Source organism: Schistocerca piceifrons, chromosome 2 (assembly GCF_021461385.2).
Source record: "Schistocerca piceifrons isolate TAMUIC-IGC-003096 chromosome 2, iqSchPice1.1, whole genome shotgun sequence".
Classification (NCBI taxonomy): Eukaryota; Metazoa; Arthropoda; class Insecta; order Orthoptera; family Acrididae; genus Schistocerca; species Schistocerca piceifrons.
This window is the reverse complement of record NC_060139.1, coordinates 22,702,204-22,724,818: the sequence shown is the minus strand read 5'-3', so window position 1 is coordinate 22,724,818 and position 22,615 is coordinate 22,702,204. Positions and strand designations below refer to the sequence as shown.

Below are 22,615 nucleotides of genomic sequence, written 5' to 3'. Positions count from 1 at the left end.
CACTCTGCAGGTATCACTGGCTGGGCACCTGCGAACAGTACAAACAGTAGATCCTACAGGAAAGCTTAAGATCATACATAACATATACAAGCGACATCCACACGAGCCGTTTTAGCAAACAGCCAACAGATTATATGAAGACCTGGCTCATTTCCATACCTCACAGGCTTGAAAGCCAGCTATCTTACGTGAACGAAGTGTGTATAACTCGCATATTCTGCCAACAGCAACAGCTATCCTGCCACACATTAGGTAACTGCAAATCGTTCTGCCTGTCTGATTTGACACGTGCCGGTAAATCTGTCTGCAGTTCACGTAAAAATGAGGTTCGAGCATGACGAACAGTCCGACAGACATATTTCCTTGTGTCGGAGCTTTGTGGTAATAACAGCCGAAAGTGCGTCAGACGAGGATAAAATATCGCCAATCTCTTAAATTATCGCCGCTCTATAGAGATTAACAGAATAAAATTGGAGCACAGTCGTAAATTATCGCACAGTGACACGTAATACCCCTTGAGCGCAGAAGCTGGTCCCCTGGCGGCAGTCGGCTGAGATTTAGTGCGGCTGGCGCCAATCGCGGGACCGAAGCCGCGGGGAAGGGTATCGCCAGGGGGTGAAGGGGTGGGGAGGGGGTAGATGTGGGGGCGGGAGTTCTGGAATGGGCAGGGTTGCAGCGCACGGCGTCACGCGACTCCACTCGCTGCCAGGAGTGAATCGTATTCTGCCATCGCCAGGTCAGAATGGTAGTTTACATCGGGGAACAATAGGTTAGTGCATACGGAAGTTGCCTTTTTTTTCTTCCCGTATTATTACATTTCTTGGGATTCTAGAAGGCCACTAGGTCATAACGAATGCCTTCCAGACAAACTGAAATGTTTTGGTGTCTGGTTTCTAGAATGGTAACACGCTATCGGTTATCATTTCGATGACCTAGCATTTGCGCAGATGCATTTTGTGACAGTTTACCGTAGTACTCCGCTCCCAAAAATGCTGACTTCATTTCATGGGGAATGTAACGAAACACATGAGACTTTTTGCAGATGTTTTCTCTGGTAAGTATTCACTAGGTTTTCGCTCGGTACGTATCCACTACCAGCACTTCAGGCTACAGCAGAGTCTTTATTCTTACTGTTACAAAATATTGACAGCCATAGCATCTTGTACCATTGTCCGATCCTGATGCGATTCTGTATCATCAATCTTCTCACTGGTCTAAGCAGCCCGCGGCGTATTCCTCTCTCGTACCTCCTTCTTGATCTCAACGTGCCGCTTACAACCTACGTTCTCAACAGTTTGTTGTGTTATCTCAATCTCTCTCTTTTTCCTACGGGTTTTATCCTCTACATCTCCCTTTGATACCATTGAAGTTATTTCCTAATTTCCTATCCTGCTGTTCCTACTTCTTATCAGTGTTTTCCGTATTTTCCCTTCTTCGCCGACTGTGCGGAGAACCTCCTCATATATTCACACATCTCAACTGCTTCGATTCTCATTTTGTCCGGTTTTTCCACAGTCCATGATTCAGTTTCAAGCAGTGCTGTGCTTCAAACGTACGTTCTCAGAAATTTCCTCCTGAAATGTAGGCCAATGTTTAATACTGGTAGACTTCTCTTTGCCAGTAATGCCATCTTTTTTACGCTAATCTGTCTTTTATGTCCTGCTTGCTTATTCCGTTATGTGTCGTTTAACTTCCAATGTAGCAAAATTTATTGATTTCGTCTTCTTAGTCAAAAAGTTTGATGTTACGTTTACTGATACTCATTTCTACTATTCCGCGTTACTTTCATCTTGCTACTGGTCACCATCAATTCATATTCCGTACTGATCAGACTGTTCTTTCCACTCATTTGGTCCTGTAATTCTGCTACACTTATGTTAAGGATAGTAATTTCATAAGCTTATCTTCTCATTAATGTCCATTCGTCATTAATTTTAATCCGAGCACATCGTTCTTGGTCTTCCATTCTTATTGCTCCCCCTTGATTTTGTACGTGTTGTACATTACCTGTCTTTCCCTATACTTCTATTATTATCAGAATTTAAAAAGTCTTGCACAATTTTACATCGTTGTACGCTGTTTTTACATCAACAAATGCCACGAAGATATATTTTTTTAAGTTTTGGTTCCATTATGAACTGCTTCGTCAGAACTACTTCTCTGGTGCCTCTGTCTTTCCGAAAAAACCGATAGTCATCTAAAAGACTCTCCATTCTTCTGTATATTATTCTTGTTCACAGTTTCGAAGCATGGAATGTATGCTCACTGTGTCTTCGCACTTTTCTGCCCTTGTCCTCTTTCAAAAGTCTGATGGCATGTCTCCAGATCCTCAGACTCTACAGATGAGATTGAATAGTCGTTTATTAACCACTTCCCTCAACGATTTCAGAAATTCCGAAGCAATGTTTTGTTTACCTCCCGAATTATTTCACTGCAAGTCTTCAAAAGCTCAGTCTTACACATCGACATTCGTTTATTTTTCTATCATTTCGTCGTCCTCGTAGAGGTCTCCAGTGTACACTTTACACCTGTCAGCTGTCTCCCCTGTGTTTAAGGATCTAATTTCTATCCCACCCTTTGAATGTTAAACCACTTGCTTTTAATTTCACCGATGTTTATTGTGACGTTGCAATATGCTGAATAATTCTTTCCAAAGAATACTACTTTTTTGTTTTCAGCACATTTCCTGCTGCTATTTCTCCTTGGTTTTTCTGCACAACCTATTTATTTCATTCCTAAGTGACTCATGTCGCTTTATTCACATCTTTCCCTCTAATTTTTTGTACTTCCTTCTTTTACATATTTGTTGAAGTATTTGTTGTGTTACCAAAGGTTTCTTTGCATTTACCTTCCTTCTCCGTATATTCGCCTTTGCAACTACCGTGATTGTCCTTCTTAAAGACGCCCATTCGTCTTCAGCTGAATTGTCTACTATGATATTCATTACCGCACTCTCTATAGCCTCCGAGAACCTCAATTGGATCTCATCATTCCCCACTACTTCAATATCCCACTCGCTTGCATGCTGATTCTTCTCGACGAGTCTCTTCAACATCATTACTAAACTGTGATCTTAGTATGTATCTCCTCCAGAGTAAGTCATAGAGTCCAGTATCTGGAATCAAATTTTCACTCTGGGGCGAATGTGCAGTGATAAGAAACTTTCTGGCACACTAAAATATATATCAGCATCACCAATGTGTTGCAAAGGCTCGCTCTGTAGCATGCCTCACAATACCAACAGGTAGGTAAATGAAAGCCGGTCCTCGTCTGCTGCGAAACAGGATGAAAAACAAGAGCTCCGCACTGTAGGTGCCAGCGCTCTATGGTGCTACTCACTGCGGAATCATCAATGCATGTCTTCTGGTATCTATGTCGTTGCCTTTGGTAGTTCAATTCTAACAAAATAAAAAAAGTTCATGTTCGAACTTCTTCTGTCATGGATAGTCCTGCTGTGGCCTGGGTTATGGAACGTGTTACAGAGAAAATTTGAGAAGTATTGCTGACAACAGGAGTTGTGTATGGTGGCACAGAGCAGTTCCTTTAAGTAGTGCCAAAATATGAGACAAGTAATGGACGGTGTGGCCGTATATGTACGTCACAGAATTCGATTTTGCTTTCGAAAAATACACCCCATCCGGGAAGAGTAAAGATTGTGCAGTTATCCCGGCGGAAGTCAAGCGTTTGAGGAAAGCCAACATCTGACGCACCAAATGCCAAACATCCTTCCCCGATCCGCAGACAGGGAGAAGGTCATCCATATCAATAACTCGGCAGGTGGTACACAATGGAGAGTCCGGGATGTGAATTTGATGTAGGCGAGATTGGCACATCCGCTTCCCGTTAAGTGTTATGTACCAAGCGGACTGAACGTCCGTATCAAGAGAGGCAGCACTCACCACCTGCCACACAACACGCCATACTATGTGGGGGCGTTTCCTTTCAATCATATTCGCTGCCCTACCTGGTTCTTGTTGCCGTGTATCGCTCTCTCAGGTGCAAGCCGTGTGGGTAATAGTGCAGTGTGGAAAGTCATACAGAGAGATGGAGGGAGAGAGAGAGAGAGAGAGAGAGAGAGAGAGAGAGAGAGAGAGAGAGAGAGAGAGAAATCGGCACTAAGGCCTCCTGCAGCAGGTTTGTAAGACATGTCGAACAACGTTACCACATCTTCATGTCAGAGCTTATAAGTAAGGCCTTCACTTTGTCCTGAACATGACAAAGACATCAACTCCCTCTGCCCCTCTGGAGGGTGAGCTACTCGTCCTGGATCTTAAAAAGCATGCCCATACTAACAAAGGATCCCAAAGCCACCAGCATAAGGCGAAGCAGAGATGGTAGGACCTGAAGTCTCTGCGCAACCTAGGGAATGAGCGCTGCCAAATAAAGGTTGGCATATCGCGTCCGTTGCAGACGCTAGGGTCCTAAGGCGGTCATTAGTTAGGCCTGCTCTGATCTGGTTTAACAGATGCCTGTAGCTGATGGCTATCATGCGCCCAGGCGAAGCATCATGTCAGTTACTCATATGGGGCGAGTCGCACATCGGACTGCCCCTTATCTATAGAGAGAGCATGTGATTTTTAGACGTTAACACTACTGTCCGATTGCGCGAAAACGTCACCACCCACTCCAAATCAGGCGTCGTCAGTAGCCACAAAGCAGCGTTTCCAAAGCGAAGGCGTATAATGTCGCTGAAAAGGGACGGTCCTGTCTCATCGAGCGCTGGATCAGGATCGGCGGCGTGATGCGGCCGTTGTACAGCGCCCTGGACATCGCGTCATGAAGAAGACGTATCAGTACCTCAACGATGGTGTCCGGATACCCCACTTGCCGCAGCACCACTGTCGAAATCGCGTGGATAGCTCTACTAAAGGCCTGGCTGAAGTCGAGGGAGGCCAAGACCTCAGCCATTTGGCGAGGTCTGGCATGTGAAATCATGTCGCGATACCGACAGATTGTAGTGTGGGTGTTGGGACACGTCGCTCGTAGTCGAGTGAAAGTCTTAATATCACTGCTGAAAAAGATCAACGGCTGATAATCACGGATCTTGAACCCTCCTCGTGGTATATGTGTGGCTAGGATCAGTCGTTTACCGAAGGCTCCAGGGAGCTGCGCAATGGTGAACAGTAGATCGCGGCAAATGTCTGTTCAGGACGGCGCCAGTAATTGCTGGAAAGCTCAGTAGAACGTCTGACCCCGGCGACTTAACTTATGAGCAGCTCCCGTCTGTATTGCTTCAAGGACCTCCATCTCAGCTACACCTTCAATCAAATCCGTTACTTCAGGGAGGGGAATTGTGCTAAAAGTGAGCTGAGAGACCTCTGTGATCATCTCTTGTAGATGGCGATGCTTCGAGTTTAACCTAGTGTAGAGGGCGTGGAAGGTGTTCCCTTTATAGCGCTAGCTAGGCGTCGTCCATCGTTCGTTGTGACAATCCAGCAATCAAAGCCTGTAGCCAGCGTGTTGTTTCAATAGTGATATGATACACGGACGGTTCCTCCTGTACCACTCTGACTTGAGTGTGCGCCTTCATGGTCTCCCCATCAAGATGACGGCGTGTGAGGGTGGCATTTTGGGCCTTCGCACAATTCGCCATCCTCTGCCGTGCGGGAAAGTGCTGCAATGTGGCACATTGCCGCATAGTGCTGTAACGGAAGTCCGTGGAGTGTCACCTCCTTGCCGCCATGTCTCTAGGCAATCAAGGTCTTCTGGTGTGCACTTGTGTGGCAGAGTAATCACCACGAAAGGGCAGACTGGTAAGAGCCGGCGAGTGCAGGTCATTCCGCGTTATCGGAAACGCTACAAACCACACTTCGGCAGCTCTCGTCCCACTTACAATAGAGCACGAGATGTAAATCCGATGTGGCTAGGTGAATGGCTATTGTAACGTGTAAAGCCAGACCGTCCCCCTGAACCTGTTCCCATGAATAAACGAGCTGGAGGTTATTCACATTTGTGACAAGTTCTGCACATGGAGAGTGACGTGATAACTGAACCTTGGAGCTTGAGTACAGTGGGAATCCCTTCCCAGTAACAATGTGTTCTGCTTCCCGTAAAGAGAGGCTTGATCACATCCACAAAGAAGGTATGTGGTTCACGACTCCGACCGAATCCGGACGGCGCACAGATGTTGAGTCTGACTCCTTGTATAGTAAGAGCCATATTTCTGGCGTCAGGGAGATACACGTCGTCTTCGGCAAGTATACCTTCGCGCAGAAGACCGCCACTCCACTACCAGACACACGTGAGACCCAAGTCGTGTATCCGAATGGTCCTGTGAAATCTTCCACTTGCACCACCTGAAGGAGGGCAATGTCAGTGTCCGCTACATTGAGCGTGTCTTGAAGCGTGGCCAGTTTATGGCGAGCACGTGTGTTGTTGATATTAATTGTTTCTAGGCGGTAAGTCTGATCAGTCGCCCCTTTCAATAAGTTGTTTAGTACAGTGTTTGCAGCCGCCAGAGTCGGTGTCATCAAAGCTCCCGGTGCAGCGGCGGTAGCTGTGAAGCGATAGTGCTCGACACGGCCGTGGGGCACTCCATCCTCGGCGCCCATGGAGTGCTCTGGTCCATCTTCGACGTCGTCCGTCCAAGAGTCAAGTGTAAAACCCCGTAGCCGCAGCAGAGTACTGTCAGCAGAGCCCTCGCGAGCATGCTCAGCAGCAGAAGGTGTACCGTCGGCGGCAGGCGCATGTGCTGCAGTCGCTGCGACATCGTGAAGGGAAAGACGGGCTACGGCACTATGGAGGGGGGTAATTCCACCCGACGACTGGGTGGTAGGGTCCTTTGCGTCATCTGATGTCAAGTTCTCGAGCATGCCTTCCAAGAAGACAGTCGTGAGTTGAGTTACGGCGCCGCTTCTTGTGTCTTCATGAGAACCATTGTCTGCGGACACACTACTTCGTATTTCTATTAAAAATGAAACTTCTCCAGCTGTACTTAAGATTTTATATTTGCTTGGCTACTAGTTTCGACGTTGCATCAACGCCATCATCAGGACCGTACACTTTGATGAAATCAATTGTGTGTGGCTCAGTACCAGTTACTGCCCGCCATCCATGTGGAGCAAGTGTTGGTCTCACCGCGGACTTCCGGTACTGAGCCACACACAATTGATTTCATCAAAGTGTATGTGTCTGAAGATGGCGTTGATGCAACGCCGAAACTAGTAGCCAAGTACACTCCTGGAAATTGAAATAAGAACACCGTGAATTCATTGTCCCAGGAAGGGGAAACTTTATTGACACATTCCTGGGGTCAGATACATCACATGACCACACTGACAGAACCACAGGCACATAGACACAGGCAACAGAGCATGCACAATGTCGGCACTAGTACAGTGTATATCCACCTTTCGCAGCAATGCAGGCTGCTATTCTCCCATGGAGACGATCGTAGAGATGCTGGATGTAGTCCTGTGGAACGGCTTGCCATGCCATTTCCACCTGGCGCCTCAGTTGGACCAGCGTTCGTGCTGGACGTGCAGACCGCGTGAGACGACGCTTCATCCAGTCCCAAACATGCTCAATGGGGGACAGATTCGGAGATCTTGCTGGCCAGGGTAGTTGACTTACACCTTCTAGAGCACGTTGGGTGGCACGGGATACATGCGGACGTGCATTGTCCTGTTGGAACAGCAAGTTCCCTTGCCGGTCTAGGAATGGTAGAATGATGGGTTCGATGACGGTTTGGATGTACCGTGCACTATTCAGTGTCCCCTCGACGATCACCAGTGGTGTACGGCCAGTGTAGGAGATCGCTCCCCACACCATGATGCCGGGTGTTGGCCCTGTGTGCCTCGGTCGTATGCAGTCCTGATTGTGGCGCTCACCTGCACGGCGCCAAACACGCATACGACCATCATTGACACCAAGGCAGAAGCGACTCTCATCGCTGAAGACGACACGTCTCCATTCGTCCCTCCATTCACGCCTGTCGCGACACCACTGGAGGCGGGCTGCACGATGTTGGGGCGTGAGCGGAAGACGGCCTAACGGTGTGCGGGACCGTAGCCCAGCTTCATGGAGACGGTTGCGAATGGTCCTCGCCGATACCCCAGGAGCAACAGTGTCCCTAATTTGCTGGGAAGTGGCGGTGCGGTCCCCTACGGCACTGTGTAGGATCCTACGGTCTTGGCGTGCATCCGTGCGTCGCTGCGGTCCGGTCCCAGGTCGACGGGCACGTGCACCTTCCGCCGACCACTGGCGACAACATCGATGTACTGTGGAGACCTCACGCCCCACGTGTTGAGCAATTCGGCGGTACGTCCACCCGGCCTCCCGCATGCCCACTATACGCCCTCGCTCAAAGTCCGTCAACTGCACATACGGTTCACGTCCACGCTGTCGTGGCATGCTACCAGTGTTAAAGACTGCGATGGAGCTCCGTATGCCATGGCCAACTGGCTGACACTGACGGCGGCGGTGCAGAAATGCTGCGCAGCTGGCGCCATTCGACGGCCAACACCGCGGTTCCTGGTGTGTCCGCTGTGCCGTGCGTGTGATCATTGCTTGTACAGCCCTCTCGCAGTGTCCGGAGCAAGTATGGTGGGTCTGACACACCGGTGTCAATGTGTTCTTTTTTCCATTTCCAGGAGTGTAAATATAAAATCTTAGTACAGCTGGAGGAGTTTCATTTTTAATAAAAATTATACCAGCTCTGTCCCACCTTAATCCAGTTTAAATATTGATGTACGAAGATATTACTTCGTGTCGGAGTGAGAGTGGAAATCATCCGTCGCTGCCCCCGTCAGGAGAGAGGTAGAAGTTGGTGCAACTCCTCATTCAGCACCAATGTTCCGATGAGATTCAGCCTTTGGGTGCGAGCGCTCGCTTTCCTTAGGCAATCAGGCCAGAGACAATATGGAAGGAGGTACGTGGTCCGAAGCACTGTCGCCGACCATCGACGGCGGCATGGTGTATCTATCCAGGGCAAGAACATTGTTCCTTTCTTAACCACCGGGAAGATAGGGGGGAGTGCAGTTTGCGTCGCAGGGGCTGCAACGCCGCCGACCAGTGCCTGAAGCACTCTGCGTTGGATACATGCCGGTAGGACACGGCCTTCTTGGCCGCAACCGGCGCTAATACGCGACTGTCCATCATGCAGCCTCCACTAACTAAACAGGACGGTGCATGATTTCTGAATTCAATCTTCATTTGCCGCACACATGACACGAAATGTCACAAACGTTTGCTACTTTTCGGCGAGGTGGCTTACCAAGGTACCATACGTTCTGAATGCTCTCATCACAACATCTGATGGGACTTCGAAAGGGATGCCGAAGACAGTGTGCGGAAGCCATATCCAACGTGTTCTGTCGTGAAAGCGCCTTTATGGCCGTCAGCCGCGCGCGATTAGCCGAGCGGTCAGAGGCGCTGCAGTCATGGACTGTGCGGCTGGTCCTGGCGGAGGTTCGAGTCCTCCCTCGGGCATGGGTGAGTGTGTTTGTCCTTAGCATAATTTAGGTTGAGTAGCGTGTAAGCTTAGGGACTGATGACCTTAGCAGTTAAGTCCCATAAGTTTTCACACCCATTTATGGCCGTCAGAGTGCCTAAATTTGAGATTACGAATGTGTCTGCACACGACGCCTTTACACATTTCCCCATTCATCAGTATAATACAGATACCGCTGCCAGTAATGGATAAGTGGAACCCAGTGATGTCTTGAGGTGCAATATGCAGATCGTCCCAGATAAAACGTTCAGTTTTGTGTGCCGGATATCTTGTGTGTTCTGCTTGAAAAGCGATATCAATCGTTGCCTGGCAGTACGAGGGTGCCGTGGCCCTCTCGAAAGACGGACACGATACACTTACTTCTGCGAGAGGGTAAACAGGAAACATTCGTGGCCGTGCTGCACGTCAGGCTGGACGTAAATAAGACGCCCTCGCCTCACCGCTACCTAAGGCAGACTGCCACAGGCTGAACAACCAAGAACGACTCCCTGTCCATCCTCACAGCCTTATTGCTGCCAGTACTTGTCTGCGAAAAGCGAAGGTCCCGAGTTCGAGTCTCAGTCCGGCACACAGTATTAATCAGCCAGGTAGTTTCATATAGGCGCACACTCCGCTGCAGGGTGATCATTTCATTCTGGAAACGTCCTCCAGGCTGTGGCCAAGCCCCGTCTCCGCGATATTATTTCTTCCGGGAGTGCTAGTCCTGCAAGTTTCGCAGGGGAGCTTCTGTGAAGTTTGGAAAATAAGAGATGAGGCACTGGCGGAAGGAAAGCTGTGAGGACGTGTCGTGAGTCATGCTTGGGTAGATCAGTCAGCAAATCTCTTGCCCACAGAAGGCAAAGGTTGCGAATTCGAGTCTCGGTCTGACAGACAGATTTAATCTGCTTCGGAATCTCTGGGCGTGATGTAATCCAGCTATAATCTTCGCGTGTGTTTAGGCCATTTCCAAGTATACCTCCCCTGTAATTTCTTACACTTTCCCGGCGGTTTTGTGACATCTCGTTGAATCGTGTGTACTGCCGGTGGTCTGCGTTTTTCTAACACAATATTTCGACGTCATACCTCGGCGCCTTCATCAGGTGCTTCCTGTGACTGGACGCACCTGATGAAGGCGCCGAGGTACTACGTCGAAATATTGTGTTAGAAAAACGCAGACCACCAGCAGTACACCCGATTCTACGAGATATACTTCTCCTTCTTGTGTTTATTTGTTATCTACTACTAGCTGAAATTTTTTACGGGACTTAATTTGCCTTTATCCTTAACTCTTTCGTCTATTTCTTCTCCTACTAAAGCTTTCCAATTCTGCAAGAGTATTATATTAACACCTCCCTTTATGTTATGAATAATCCGTTCAGTACCTTTCTACATTTCTGTATCTTTTACTCTTATGCTTGTGACGTAAGCCTGTATGCCTGATCTATTTTTGTTGGCGTTCGTTTGTTATCGATTAGGATGAGCACGACCCTCTCACCAAACCGCTCCCGTTATACCAGTTTCTTCTGCTAGTATCAGCATCACCTAATCTTCTATCCATTTCACTTCACTTAGCCCCACTTTACCTACATTGAGTCTCTGAAATCCCCGTTTCAGATTTCCAAGGTTCCCTACCGCATTCAAACTTCTGACATCTCCCCTGCACGAAGATCCGAAATGGGGCGTGATCCTAAACCTTTAGCCAATGAAGAGTGCATCATGACTCATTTTCAGTGACAAGCATTATGGATGTTTAATGCAGCAGTTTGCGTTACTTTCTCATGCAGTTAATCACTGCTGATGCTTCCGCTTTGTACGAGAGATTCCATACACCCAACTCGGTCTGCTGCTCCACTGTTCTTGACAAGTCCATTGGCTCAACGGGAGTGGCAAGTTATATGGGAAGTCCTCGGTCGCCATTGCTGTGGGGCAGCCACAGCTTTTGAAATGACCGCAACACCTCCTGTATGTTATTTCTTATTAAAATTGTTGCTAGTTTTTATTCAAAACTTAAGCAGTGGCTGCGATGCAACGCGGGATCCAGGACGTTTTGATTAATACTTAGAGATACTACCCCTCTCCACGGGTGTGAAAGCTTCTATGTGAATCCATAACAACAGTCGCTCCTCGTTCGCTGTTGTAAATGGGAACAACTATCAGCTGTATAAGAGAATGGAAATGCCGTGTGGCTAGGGCATTCCGCCGGGTAGACCGTTCGCCTGGTGCAAGTCTTTTGAGTTGAGGCCACTTCGGTGACTTCCGTGTCGATGGGGATGAAATGACGATGATAAGGACAACACAACACCCAGTCTCTGAGCGGAGAAAATCTCCGACCCAGCAGAGAATCGAACCCGGCCGTTAGATATGACATTCCGTCTCGCTGACCACTCAGCTACCAGGAGCGGACTATAAGAGAATGACGACAATGAAAATTTGTTCCGAACCGGGATTCAAATCCAAATTTCTCGATTTTATGGCAGCGGCCGCCTTAATCGCTTCGGCTATCCGTGTACGACTCATGGCCGGACCTATACTTCAATAAGACGTCTTTGCTTCGTCACAACTGTACTCGCACACACATTGTGTAATTCTCTTACAAGGGAGAACATTTTAATTGCAAGTCGCCGCTTGGTATCTGCGGATAAATACGATACTGCAGTGTATGTGTTGTTAACGAGAACGACGAAATTTTCCTTCGGATATACATGCAAATCCGAAGGAGCACTGCATCGTTCCTCTTAACAACACAGCCACTGCAGTTCTGAATAGTGGGTTTATGTCTGGAATTTATCGTCGAGACCGTAATGTGAAGACTTTGAAATCATGCGCAATACTCCATGGATACATCAGAGTATCCAGGATTCAATGCAACAATGTATTGATGACAGGGTCGAAAGCTAACTGAGGGTATTTTGAACATGTGTTCGAATGAGGCATTTGTACACTGATACGTTCAATTCTTTGTGGTTCTTATGATTAACGTAGTATGAAAACTTGCAGAAAATTGAGCTTCATCTAGGAAAAAAGACATAATTTTTTCGATGGTTTATGCGATTCCGCTGTAGTATACTCTATTTCAGTATTCTCACTAACGAAAGCAAATAAATTTGAGTTTTAAGAGCAGATATTAGACCAATTATCTGCTTTACGTAATGGCCTAAGTGTGAACCTTATGTAGATGAGGGTAAAACAACCGACGTCAGTTAAGAAAAACAAAATAAATTTGGTAACATAAGTAGTGACTGTAAATAAAGTCTTTCTCGACTCATTTCAAATAAAATACTTTCATATCTGTTTGTGAGCAGTACGCCCCTAACGTTTGGCCGTAGCTATTGGTTACATCTCGTATTTAATCGTGAAACTGATAAACTTGCCTGATCCCGACCTATATTTTTATTTTTGGGATACTCATCGATTTTTCAACAGAAAAAGAAATAGAAAGCTGGTTAATGCTCGTTATCATAACACAGAAATTAAGGCATCTAAAGTACCCTGTTATTCAAATCCGCTAAGTTAGCCAGTAACGTATTTTTGTTACTTACAATATTCATCTGTTGCGCGTGAGTCTCCTTGTAGACGTCCACAATCTGCATCAACGCCGAACCTGCAAAGTAAAATAAACAGTACTGATTAATAAGGAAAAAATTGTGCCATTTTATTAGGCGAACCAGATCTAGCACATTAGAAATGATTAGACTGTTACAGTAAATTAAATTGAGCCCTAAGAGATACTGATCTCTCCTCTGCATACGTTAATTACATGTAATTAAGGTACGAATCTTACAGGGGAAAGAAATTTTCGTCTCCATTATTTGAAATACAAAGGGGAGGTGATTACGTGTTTTCTTCCATAACCGTATGATGCGCCACTGTTGGTTAAATCCCAAACGCCACACTTCCGTCACATGGATAAAGCGCATGTTGTGTCTTTGACTTCCACAAACCTTTTGATTCAGTACCGTATCAACACGTATTAATGGAAGAACGATCATATGGGCTATCAAACGAAATTTGTGATTGGACTGAATATGTATTCGGTGGACGCTGCATGTTATCTTGCATGGAGAAGTAAGATTAAAGTTTAACATACCAAAGTTTAACGTACCACGTCTTTTCCAAACGGCTTCAATACTTATCGTACAGATGTTGTACAGTTCACAGAACAGGTTCGAATATCCCACCAAGAACGTCAATGCACTTTTGAGCTCTAGCGATAACATGTTGTGTTGCATGTTCAGTTGCCTGTGCTTGGTTGCTAATCAATTCAGCCGCGTCCATGGTGCGACGAAGCAGTCCATCTCGTGTATTTACGTTCACTTTGTGCACTTCCGATTTCATCCAACCCCATTAACAGAAATCTAAATGTGTGAGTTCAGGTGATCTTGTAGGCCAGGTAATAGCACCGCCACTGCCAATCCAGCGATTAGGGTAGGTGCGGTTGAGATGCTCCCTCACACGTAAGATAACATGTGGAGGGTCATCGTCATGTTCAAAGTACATTCCAGTTCGCTTGGCTAAAGAAACGTCTTTCAGTAGTTCCACAAATGAATTTTCCAAAAGAATGCAGGTACCTCCCTCCCGTCAATCGCTGACTGATAAAAACTGGATGTATCAAAAGGTTACCGATCATGCCACACCAAACATTTATGGCAGAACGAACTTGGAAACTGGTATCCACTGAAGCGTGTGTATTTTCCCGTGACCATCGATGATTATTGCGTTTGTTGTTTATTCCACGTCGTGAAAACTGGGCTTCGTCAGTCAATAGTATGTACGAAAGCAAATGACTATAGTCAATTACCCAGTGACAGAATTGAAGTCATTGGGCATTGTCACCAACGTGGAGATTTTGAACACGCTGTTACAGGTTTTCCGCATGTAATGTTTCCCATACACCTGTATGTGGGACATTCATACGCAGGGACATTCTTTGTATGCTCGTACCGGGACTTCACTCAACACTTGAGATAATATCTTCCTCTTCTTGCAATGTTTGTTGACGTGCATGCTCGGACGAAAAATGTCTACTTGGAAGAGAACGTATTGCACCCAAAGTGATAAACACTTTGGTTAAGATGGTTCAAATGGCTCTACGCACTATGGGACTTAACATCTGAGGTCGTAAGTCCCTTAGACTTAGAAACTACTTGAACCTAAAAAACCTAAGGACATCACACACATCCATGCCCGAGGCAGGATTCGAACCTGCGACCTTAGCAGGTGCGCGGTTCCGTACTGAAGCGTCTGGAACCGATCGGCCACATCGGCCGGCAAACACATTGGTAAACACCCTGCGAGTCGGAAAGCACCTGTGGTATAATTCTCTTGCAGCGGTAGCACTACCGCCGCAGAAGCCATAAACGTACACCGTATCTGCGTATTCCTCAATAATGTAGACGTGTGGCATTGTTAACAGCGCTTTTACGAACACTGTTAACACCATACACTACACAGGTAACCGATCCGTCGCCGGTAATTACTCAATGCCGCTTACAGGGCACAACTGCGCAAACAACGGGTGGTGATTGTACTACGTACGTGACATGGTCATAATACGCCGTAGGTTGCATAGCGTAAACATGAAATGTACTCGTACATTGTTTTCAGGAAAAGCTCGTTACGGTCCAGTTGTATTGCATATACGTTCACGTTGTGCACATAAATTTTGCGAAATTAAAGTTCCTTTCAATACCTATACCTCCCTAACGAAGCATGTGCGGACCTATGTTCATTTAAAATTTTTTGTTCAGAATTACTTATACTATCACTGTGTAAAATATTGACCTTTCCTCATCAAACACCCCCCCCCCCCCCACACACACACACATTAGTTAATGATTGATTAGCATCTCGTTAATAATCTGTAAGTGAAAATGAACTATATACCTATATTTGTAGATGAGTGCGCTACACAGATATTAGGTTGGTGTATAAGTTCATAGCGTTTTTGTCTTCATGTTGGTTTTCGGGTTGCTATGGTTTTATTTATCGATGGTGATTTTTTTATCTGCAGATCACTGTTCTGTCTGAGTTTACATATTGTCATTTCGAGATAGTGAGTGGAGCTGTAGACGCTAGAAAATGGAGTGACAAGTGGAGAAATCGGAACATTTTTCGACGTATGTCTCTGAGTTCAATAGAATGGTGGCAGCAGCAAAGGCCGCCAAAAACATTTGTGCGCCATTTATAAGGATAATGCCACTGCACAGAGCACGGCAAGAAAATGGTTTTCTCGTTTTAAGGAGGATTGTTTTGACGTGAGGGACTCTCCACGTTCAGAAAGACCTCCAGAGTCTGATGAAGATCGCTTAAACGCATTAATCGACAATGATCCACGTGAGCGTTCTCGAGAATTGGCACATGTGGTTCACTGTGAACATTCCCCTATCGTGCGGCTTTTGAGTGCAATGGAGAAGATCCAAAAACCGAGTGTGTGAGTACCGTAGGTTCCAAGCAAAAATCACAAAAAAATCTGCTGGTGTGACCATATGAACATCTCTGCTTGCTGGTCGTCTCTTGGATGCGAACAACACCGACTATTCCTATCCTGTATGACGCTGGTGACGAGAAATGGCGTCTTTATGCTAACATAAAGGAAAGAAAGCACTCGTTGAGCCCAAACAAAGCAGTAACTTTCCGTACTGAGACCTGCTTGCATCCACAAAAGATCATACTATGCGTCTGGTGGACCAGCGACGGTGTGGTGTGTTAAGAATTGCTTCCCTGAAGTGTAACCATCACTGCTAACTTTTACTGTCAACAACTGAGATATCTAGCAGACGCAGTCCAAGAACAACGGCCGTGAAGTGATGCTATGCCATGATAATGTGTGCCTGCATTCTGCTACACTGACAGAAAACACCATACAGGAATCGATGTGGGAAGTCACCCTGCAACCACCTTATTCATCTATCCTCAGATTTTCATCTTTTCCGCCCTCTATTACACAACCTCAAGGAACTACCTTTTCGGAAGACTCCGAACACGCTTCGACGAGTTCTTCGCCTCAAAGTGACGTCATTTCTACAGTCGCGGTGTCGAACAGTAAACCCAGCGTTGACAGACTGATGTAAATAGTGAAGGAGAATATACTACTGATGACTAAAGTCTCTATTATTTGTATATCTTCTGTTTATTAAACTTATGGAAAAGCGCTACGAAATTTATGCACCAACCCAATATTTGTATATGTGTATACTAGATATTTGACTTCAATGAAATTAGCTCAGGTTTTGAATCCAAGGATGAATGTGAAGAGTGATCTAGAAAAAGAGTAACCTAAGTTCATCTATGCCGGGACACAACAAAAGAGGAAGGCGATGAAAAAGAAATGTGAAGGTAATGTTACACAAAACAAAATATTTACAAGGACATGGTACAAGGGCATGAAAGGCGGACAGTTAAATCTGCTGATTAGAGGTAATATAGTTAGAGATTAATCTTTAGTGTTTAAATCTTGTTGCGTTATCAGAAATAGAACGTAGTGGCGTAAACGAAGAATGATAAAGTTAACCTTCTATGATGAATGGACAAACTGTTCGTGTAGATACCTAACTTTCTTAAGGGCGATGGAAACTGAAGTTCATTTGTACGTGGAAAGCAGGAGACTTAAGTGAAAGCTGAGCAAAGTAAATCGCTATTAAACCCATAAGTGTTGAATTAAATAGTGAACTGAGAAAAATTCTAAGTTGAGCGATGTAGTACAGGCTAGATTTCAAGTTTAAATCCAGAGTTGAACTGATGTTTTCCAATTCGACTTGCTTAGCTGATTCGATTCCTTTACTTTATCTTCAGGTCACATGTTTGTTTCGACGAGCTTGATACAAGTAGAATCAGTATGAAAGAGTAAAAATGTGAAAAGACGCACTCTGAATTGTTCATCTTTGTGTGAACGTGCTGAACCAGTAGACAAGAGAGCCACCCAGGATAATGCGAAGCACAGGTGCGAGTGGAATTGGAGAGATTATACGAGGCCTGTTCAGAAAGTAAGCTCCGATTGATTGCCAAATTGAAACCACAGTGAACATCAGAAATGTTTTACTTGTAACAATTAGCTACACCTTTCAGCTACTTCTCTACGTAGTCGCCGTTCTGACTTAGACTTTTGTCATAGCGTTGTACCAACTTTTCAATAGCCTCATCATAGAAGGCAGCCGCCAGTGCTTTCCGCCAATTCTCCACGCTGTTCTACACCTCGTTGTCTGTGTCAAAATGTTGTCTTCAAAGACAGCGGTTCATGTGACCAGAGATGAAACTCAGGGGGAGACAATTGCGGACTGTATTGTGGGTAATCTAACATTTCCATTTGAAAACGATGCAGGAGCATCTTCATTGCCCCTGCAGAATGCGGCTGAGAATTGTCGTGAAGACGAAACAGCACGACAGTTATGTAATGTTAGCTGCATAGCTTCAGGCGAAATTTCTCAGCAGGCCCTCGTACTTGGCGGCAGACACTATTTTCTAGACATCTTTACGCACTCACTGCGAGCTCAGAAATGAGAAGAGCGACGTGACGCTAACTGGGGTTATACTAGAGACACTACCCAACACATCTGTGCAAAGCTTTATCGGATTTTCATAGTCGTTTCCATTTCGCGACCGATCGGAGCTTACTTTCTGAACGCCCCTCGTAATTACATGATTCAGTAATGATAAATAATTAATTTCAATTCAGTGAAGGATGATCTGCGATGGCTAGAGAGTTGGAATGGTGGTCTAGGAAAATAATATTGTAGCCATCCGATATGAATCGCACGGGTTGATATACGCAGAGCGTCTGTGTGAAAAGGTAGTTGCTAAGCTGTGGAGTAACTAGTAACTGAACTGACATTTAAGTGAAAGTAAGGTACTAAGCAACAAAAGATGTGTACATTTGACGCAAACAATAAGTGACATATACCTTAAAAATATAAATTTCACCTGGAAGCATGTGAAACTCAAGAATGTGTGCCTGTGTGTGGAAGCAGTCCCAGAAGTGAACGCGAACCCATACGTGTGTTAGAGAAAAACACTGTGCATAACTCACACAAACACAATCGTAAACGAACTGAGGCTGAGCAGCGTGCGCGGAGCGGCAATCCAGGTTGCCAGCTGCCAACATTATTGATGTGGCGTTATAAACTGAGGTGACAGAGTAATGGCATAGCGATATGCACATACACAAATGGCGGTAGCATCACCTACGCGAGATATAAAAGGGCAGTACAATGACGGAGCTGTGATACGTACGAGGGGCATTTGAAAAGTCCGTGAAAAAAATAAAAACTACTTAGATGTTTGGGGTAAACCTTTTTTTACTTTTAGACATAGTCTCCTTTTAGACCTATACACTTCGTCCAACGCTGTTCTAATATGTTGATCCCTTCCGAATAATAGGAATTGTCCAAGTCTGCAAAACAGCTATTAGTTGCTGCAATCACCTCCTCGTTTGAATAAAATCTTTGTCCCGCCAACCATTTCTTCAAATTCGTGAGCAAATAGTAGTCCGAGGGAGCCAAGTCTGGAGAATAGGGGGATGTGGACGAGTTGGAATCCTATTTCCAATAATTTTGTGACCACAACTGCTGAGGTGTTTGTTGGTGCATTGTCGTGATGGAAAGAGACATTTTTGTGGTCCAATCGACGGCGTTTTTCTTGCAGCTCGGTTTTCAAACGGTCCAATAGCGCTGGAAAATATGTACCTGTAATAGTTTTACCCTTTTCCAGATAGTCGATGAAGATTATCCCTTGCCAATCCCAAAAGACAGTCGCCATAACCTTTCCTGCCGAAGGAATGGTCTTCTCCTTTTTTTGTGCAGATTCTCCCTTGGTAACCAATTGTTTAGATTTTTGTTTGGTCTCAGGAGTATAGTAATGTATCTATGTTTGATCCACAGTGACGAAACGGCGCAAACGACGCTTAAAGTCCTGCAGATTCTTCCTGAACAGCTGCAAACCATCCTTGTAACACTTTACATGATTCCGTTTTTGGTCATGCGTGAGCAATCGCGGAGCCCATCTTAAAGATAGCCCTCTCATGTCCAAATGTTTATGCAAAATATTATGTACCTGTTCATTCCAGATGCCCACAGCACTAGCAATCTCACGCACCTTAACTCTTCTGTCATCAACCACCATATCATGGATTTTATCAATGATTTCTGGAGTCGTAACCTCCATGGGGCGACCAGAACGTTCAGCATCACTTGTGCCCATATGGCCACTTCGAAAATTTTGAAACCACCTATAAACTGTTCTAATCGAAGGTGCAGAGTCACCGTAATGTTTACCAAGCATCTCTTTAGTCTCCTGAGGCGTTTTGCCTTTCATAAAGTAATGTTTAATCACCACACGAAATTATTTTTCGTCCATGTTTTGACAATCACTCGACTTCCTTGATTCACATGAATGCCAAACTCAAAGAAATAGCCCAATATGGCCGAAACTTGGTGTGCGTTCTTCCCAAAGATGCTACTAACTAAATATGAGGTTGATACGTGCCGGTGGTGCCATCTCTAGGACTTTGCACGGACTTTTCAAACTCCCCTTGTACGTAGGTAATTCACTTGATGGTTTCCGACATGATTACGACTGTACCTTTGGAGTTAACAGAAGCTGAACGCGGAATAGTTGTTGGAGCTATATGCGTGGGATATTCCATTTCGGAATTCAGTATTCCGAGATCCACAGTGTCAATAATGCCGTGCCGAGAATACGTCACTGTGGCGTTACCACCTCGTCAGATGAGTCCCGATTTCAGTTGGTAAGAGCTACTGGTGGGGTTCGAGTGTGGTGCTGATCCGAGCCAAGTTGTCGACAAGGCACTGTACAAGCTGGTGGCGGCTCCATAATGGTGTAAGCTGTGTTTGCATGAAAGGGGCTGCGTCCTCTGGTCCAACTGAACCCATCATTGATTGGAAATGGTTATGTTCGGCTACTTGTAGGCCATTTGCAGTCTTTCATGGACTTTATTTTTGTGGATTACTATGCCCCATGTCACGGGACAATTGTTCGCGATTGGAAAATTCAAGTGAATGATTAGGCCAACCAGATCACCCGTCAAGAATCCCATCGACACTTATGGGACACAATCGAGAGGTTAGTTTGTGCACAAAATCCCGCGCCATCAACATTTACGCAAATATGTGTTGGTATCCAGGCGGTGTGGCTCAGTATTGCTGTAGGGTTCTTCCAACAACTTTTTGAGTCCTTGCAGCATCCTTTTGCTGCTTTACGTCAGGAAAATGGAGGTCCGAGACGATATTAGGTGGTATGCCATGAGTTTTGTCACATTACAGCAGCGAATGTAATGCTTTACTATCCACTAATTCTAACGAAAGGCAAGACTACAGAGACGCTTAATTATTGCTGTGTGTAAGTGGCGAATATTTACAAAACCAGACAATTGAGTGGGGACCCAAGCCAAATGAGGAAACTGGTCTGGAAAGAAGGAGAACTTCGTGTAAAGTCATTAGAAATGATTCCTTACGGACCGCTGACCTCTAACATTCATGATTTCGGGCTCTATGGTAGTGTCATTTTGAGATGAGATGTGGCAAGAGATCGTACCTCTACCTCCTGTTTGTGTAATCGTTTCCATTATTTCTTCCTCAGGAAGCCCATAATTTTATGCCTGTGTAGTTATTTTTCATACCCTTAGTTCACGGCCATCTGGGATGGAGGGCCAAGCAGTAACTTCGTCTTTGCTGAAAACCCATAAGATGTTTTAACCAGTCATATCCTCACAACAGCTTGCTCAATCCTACAAACTCAACTGACTGCCGATCAAGATTACTTCAAGACAGCATATTTACCAAGCAACAAAACAAAGAGTAACTTACCTGTTAAAGCCTGTTAAAGACTAATGCAACAACGAATCGACTGATAAAACAAATAAATTCGGTAAAATTCCTGATGAACCAAAGTGTCACATCTTCGCTTAGCTATTAAAACGTGTCACACATGAGTATAAAGGTATTGTAGTAAGGAGTATGTAAATATTTTGTGGATCGCAAACTACAATATCAAAGGAATTTTTCCAGAAGAAACTAATCGCTTATAAAAAGAAACCTCATATGTAAAAATCTGAAATAATTTGAAGCATATCTTGGAAAGTGAAATAGTTCATTGTACAATAAATGTCTCATGAGGTTGCAGGCGATTTTCAGTTTTGCTGAGTTTTCCGCGGAACAAGCCATAATGGGAAAGCATAAGTAATAAATATACCCCAGACAGAAAAAGCTGTCCAACCTCATTAGTAGCACGAGCAACGATAACGCCAAACTTTTCAAATGTAACGAAATAACTAACAAAACTTTTCTGTGCTTTGTTCCACTATTGGAAATTTCTTGAACCTAATTTTGAAAACTCAAGACTATAAAACTCATTCACAAAATGATAAAAACTTGCGGTGGAAGAGAAATATGTGTTTCACACTAAAGCCAAATAACGAACGGAAAAAAATTCTGTATCGTACGAAAATCTTTTCCTGAAACATGTATACTCAGCCAAGGTAAAACCCTATTCAGACTCGAAATATATTTTGACTTGTAAAAGCAACTGGAATAGAATGGCGCCATACTTATGCAGTCGCCATTGAGGGTGATGTACAGTGAGGCGGCAAATGTGACGGTCCAGCTTCTAATACCATGCCGGACACACGTCTGCCAGGAGTAGTGCAGCAACACAACGTAGCAGCGACCCAAGAAATCGTTGGAAATCCTCTCCAGAAATATTAGGCCATGCTGCCTCTGTAGCCGTCCATAATTGCGAGAGTGCTGCCGGTGGAGGATTTTGTGTACGAACTGACCTCTCGATTTTGTCCCATAAACGTTCGACGTGTGGCAAAATCTTTGCTCGAATTGTGCAGAGTGTTCTTCAGACCAATTGCCAATAACTGTGGCCTGGGGACACTGTAGGGAAGCAGCCTACTCACGCTGTAGTAAATTCACATCAGTTTCCATTGTGTGCCAGCCAGTCTGATGTAACTAGCTCTGACGTCATAAATGTTGCGCAATACCTTAAAAATCAAGCAAATGACCTAAAACTTTTCTAGCATGTCAGGAATAATACTAAATTAATGTGTGTTATATATCAGTTCGATAACTTCAGCCATTTTCGAAATTTGTACGTTTTTCTGAAAAAATCATTGGCACAACAGAAAAGAGCTAGAGACTTCAAAATTTATATTTAGATTCATCTTTCATAATG

At 45.1% G+C, this 22,615-nt stretch overlaps 1 protein-coding gene across 1 annotated transcript in view; it reads right to left on the bottom strand.

Moving 5' to 3' along the window:
• LOC124772873 (brain-specific angiogenesis inhibitor 1-associated protein 2-like) overlaps positions 1–22,615 on the bottom strand; it is a 591,718-nt gene that overhangs the window by 126,615 nt on the left and 442,488 nt on the right. Inside the window, exon 4 of the mRNA XM_047249356.1 lies at positions 12,970–13,031. Coding sequence (XP_047105312.1) covers positions 12,970–13,031 — 62 coding nt within the window. The remainder of the gene's footprint in view (positions 1–12,969; positions 13,032–22,615) is intronic.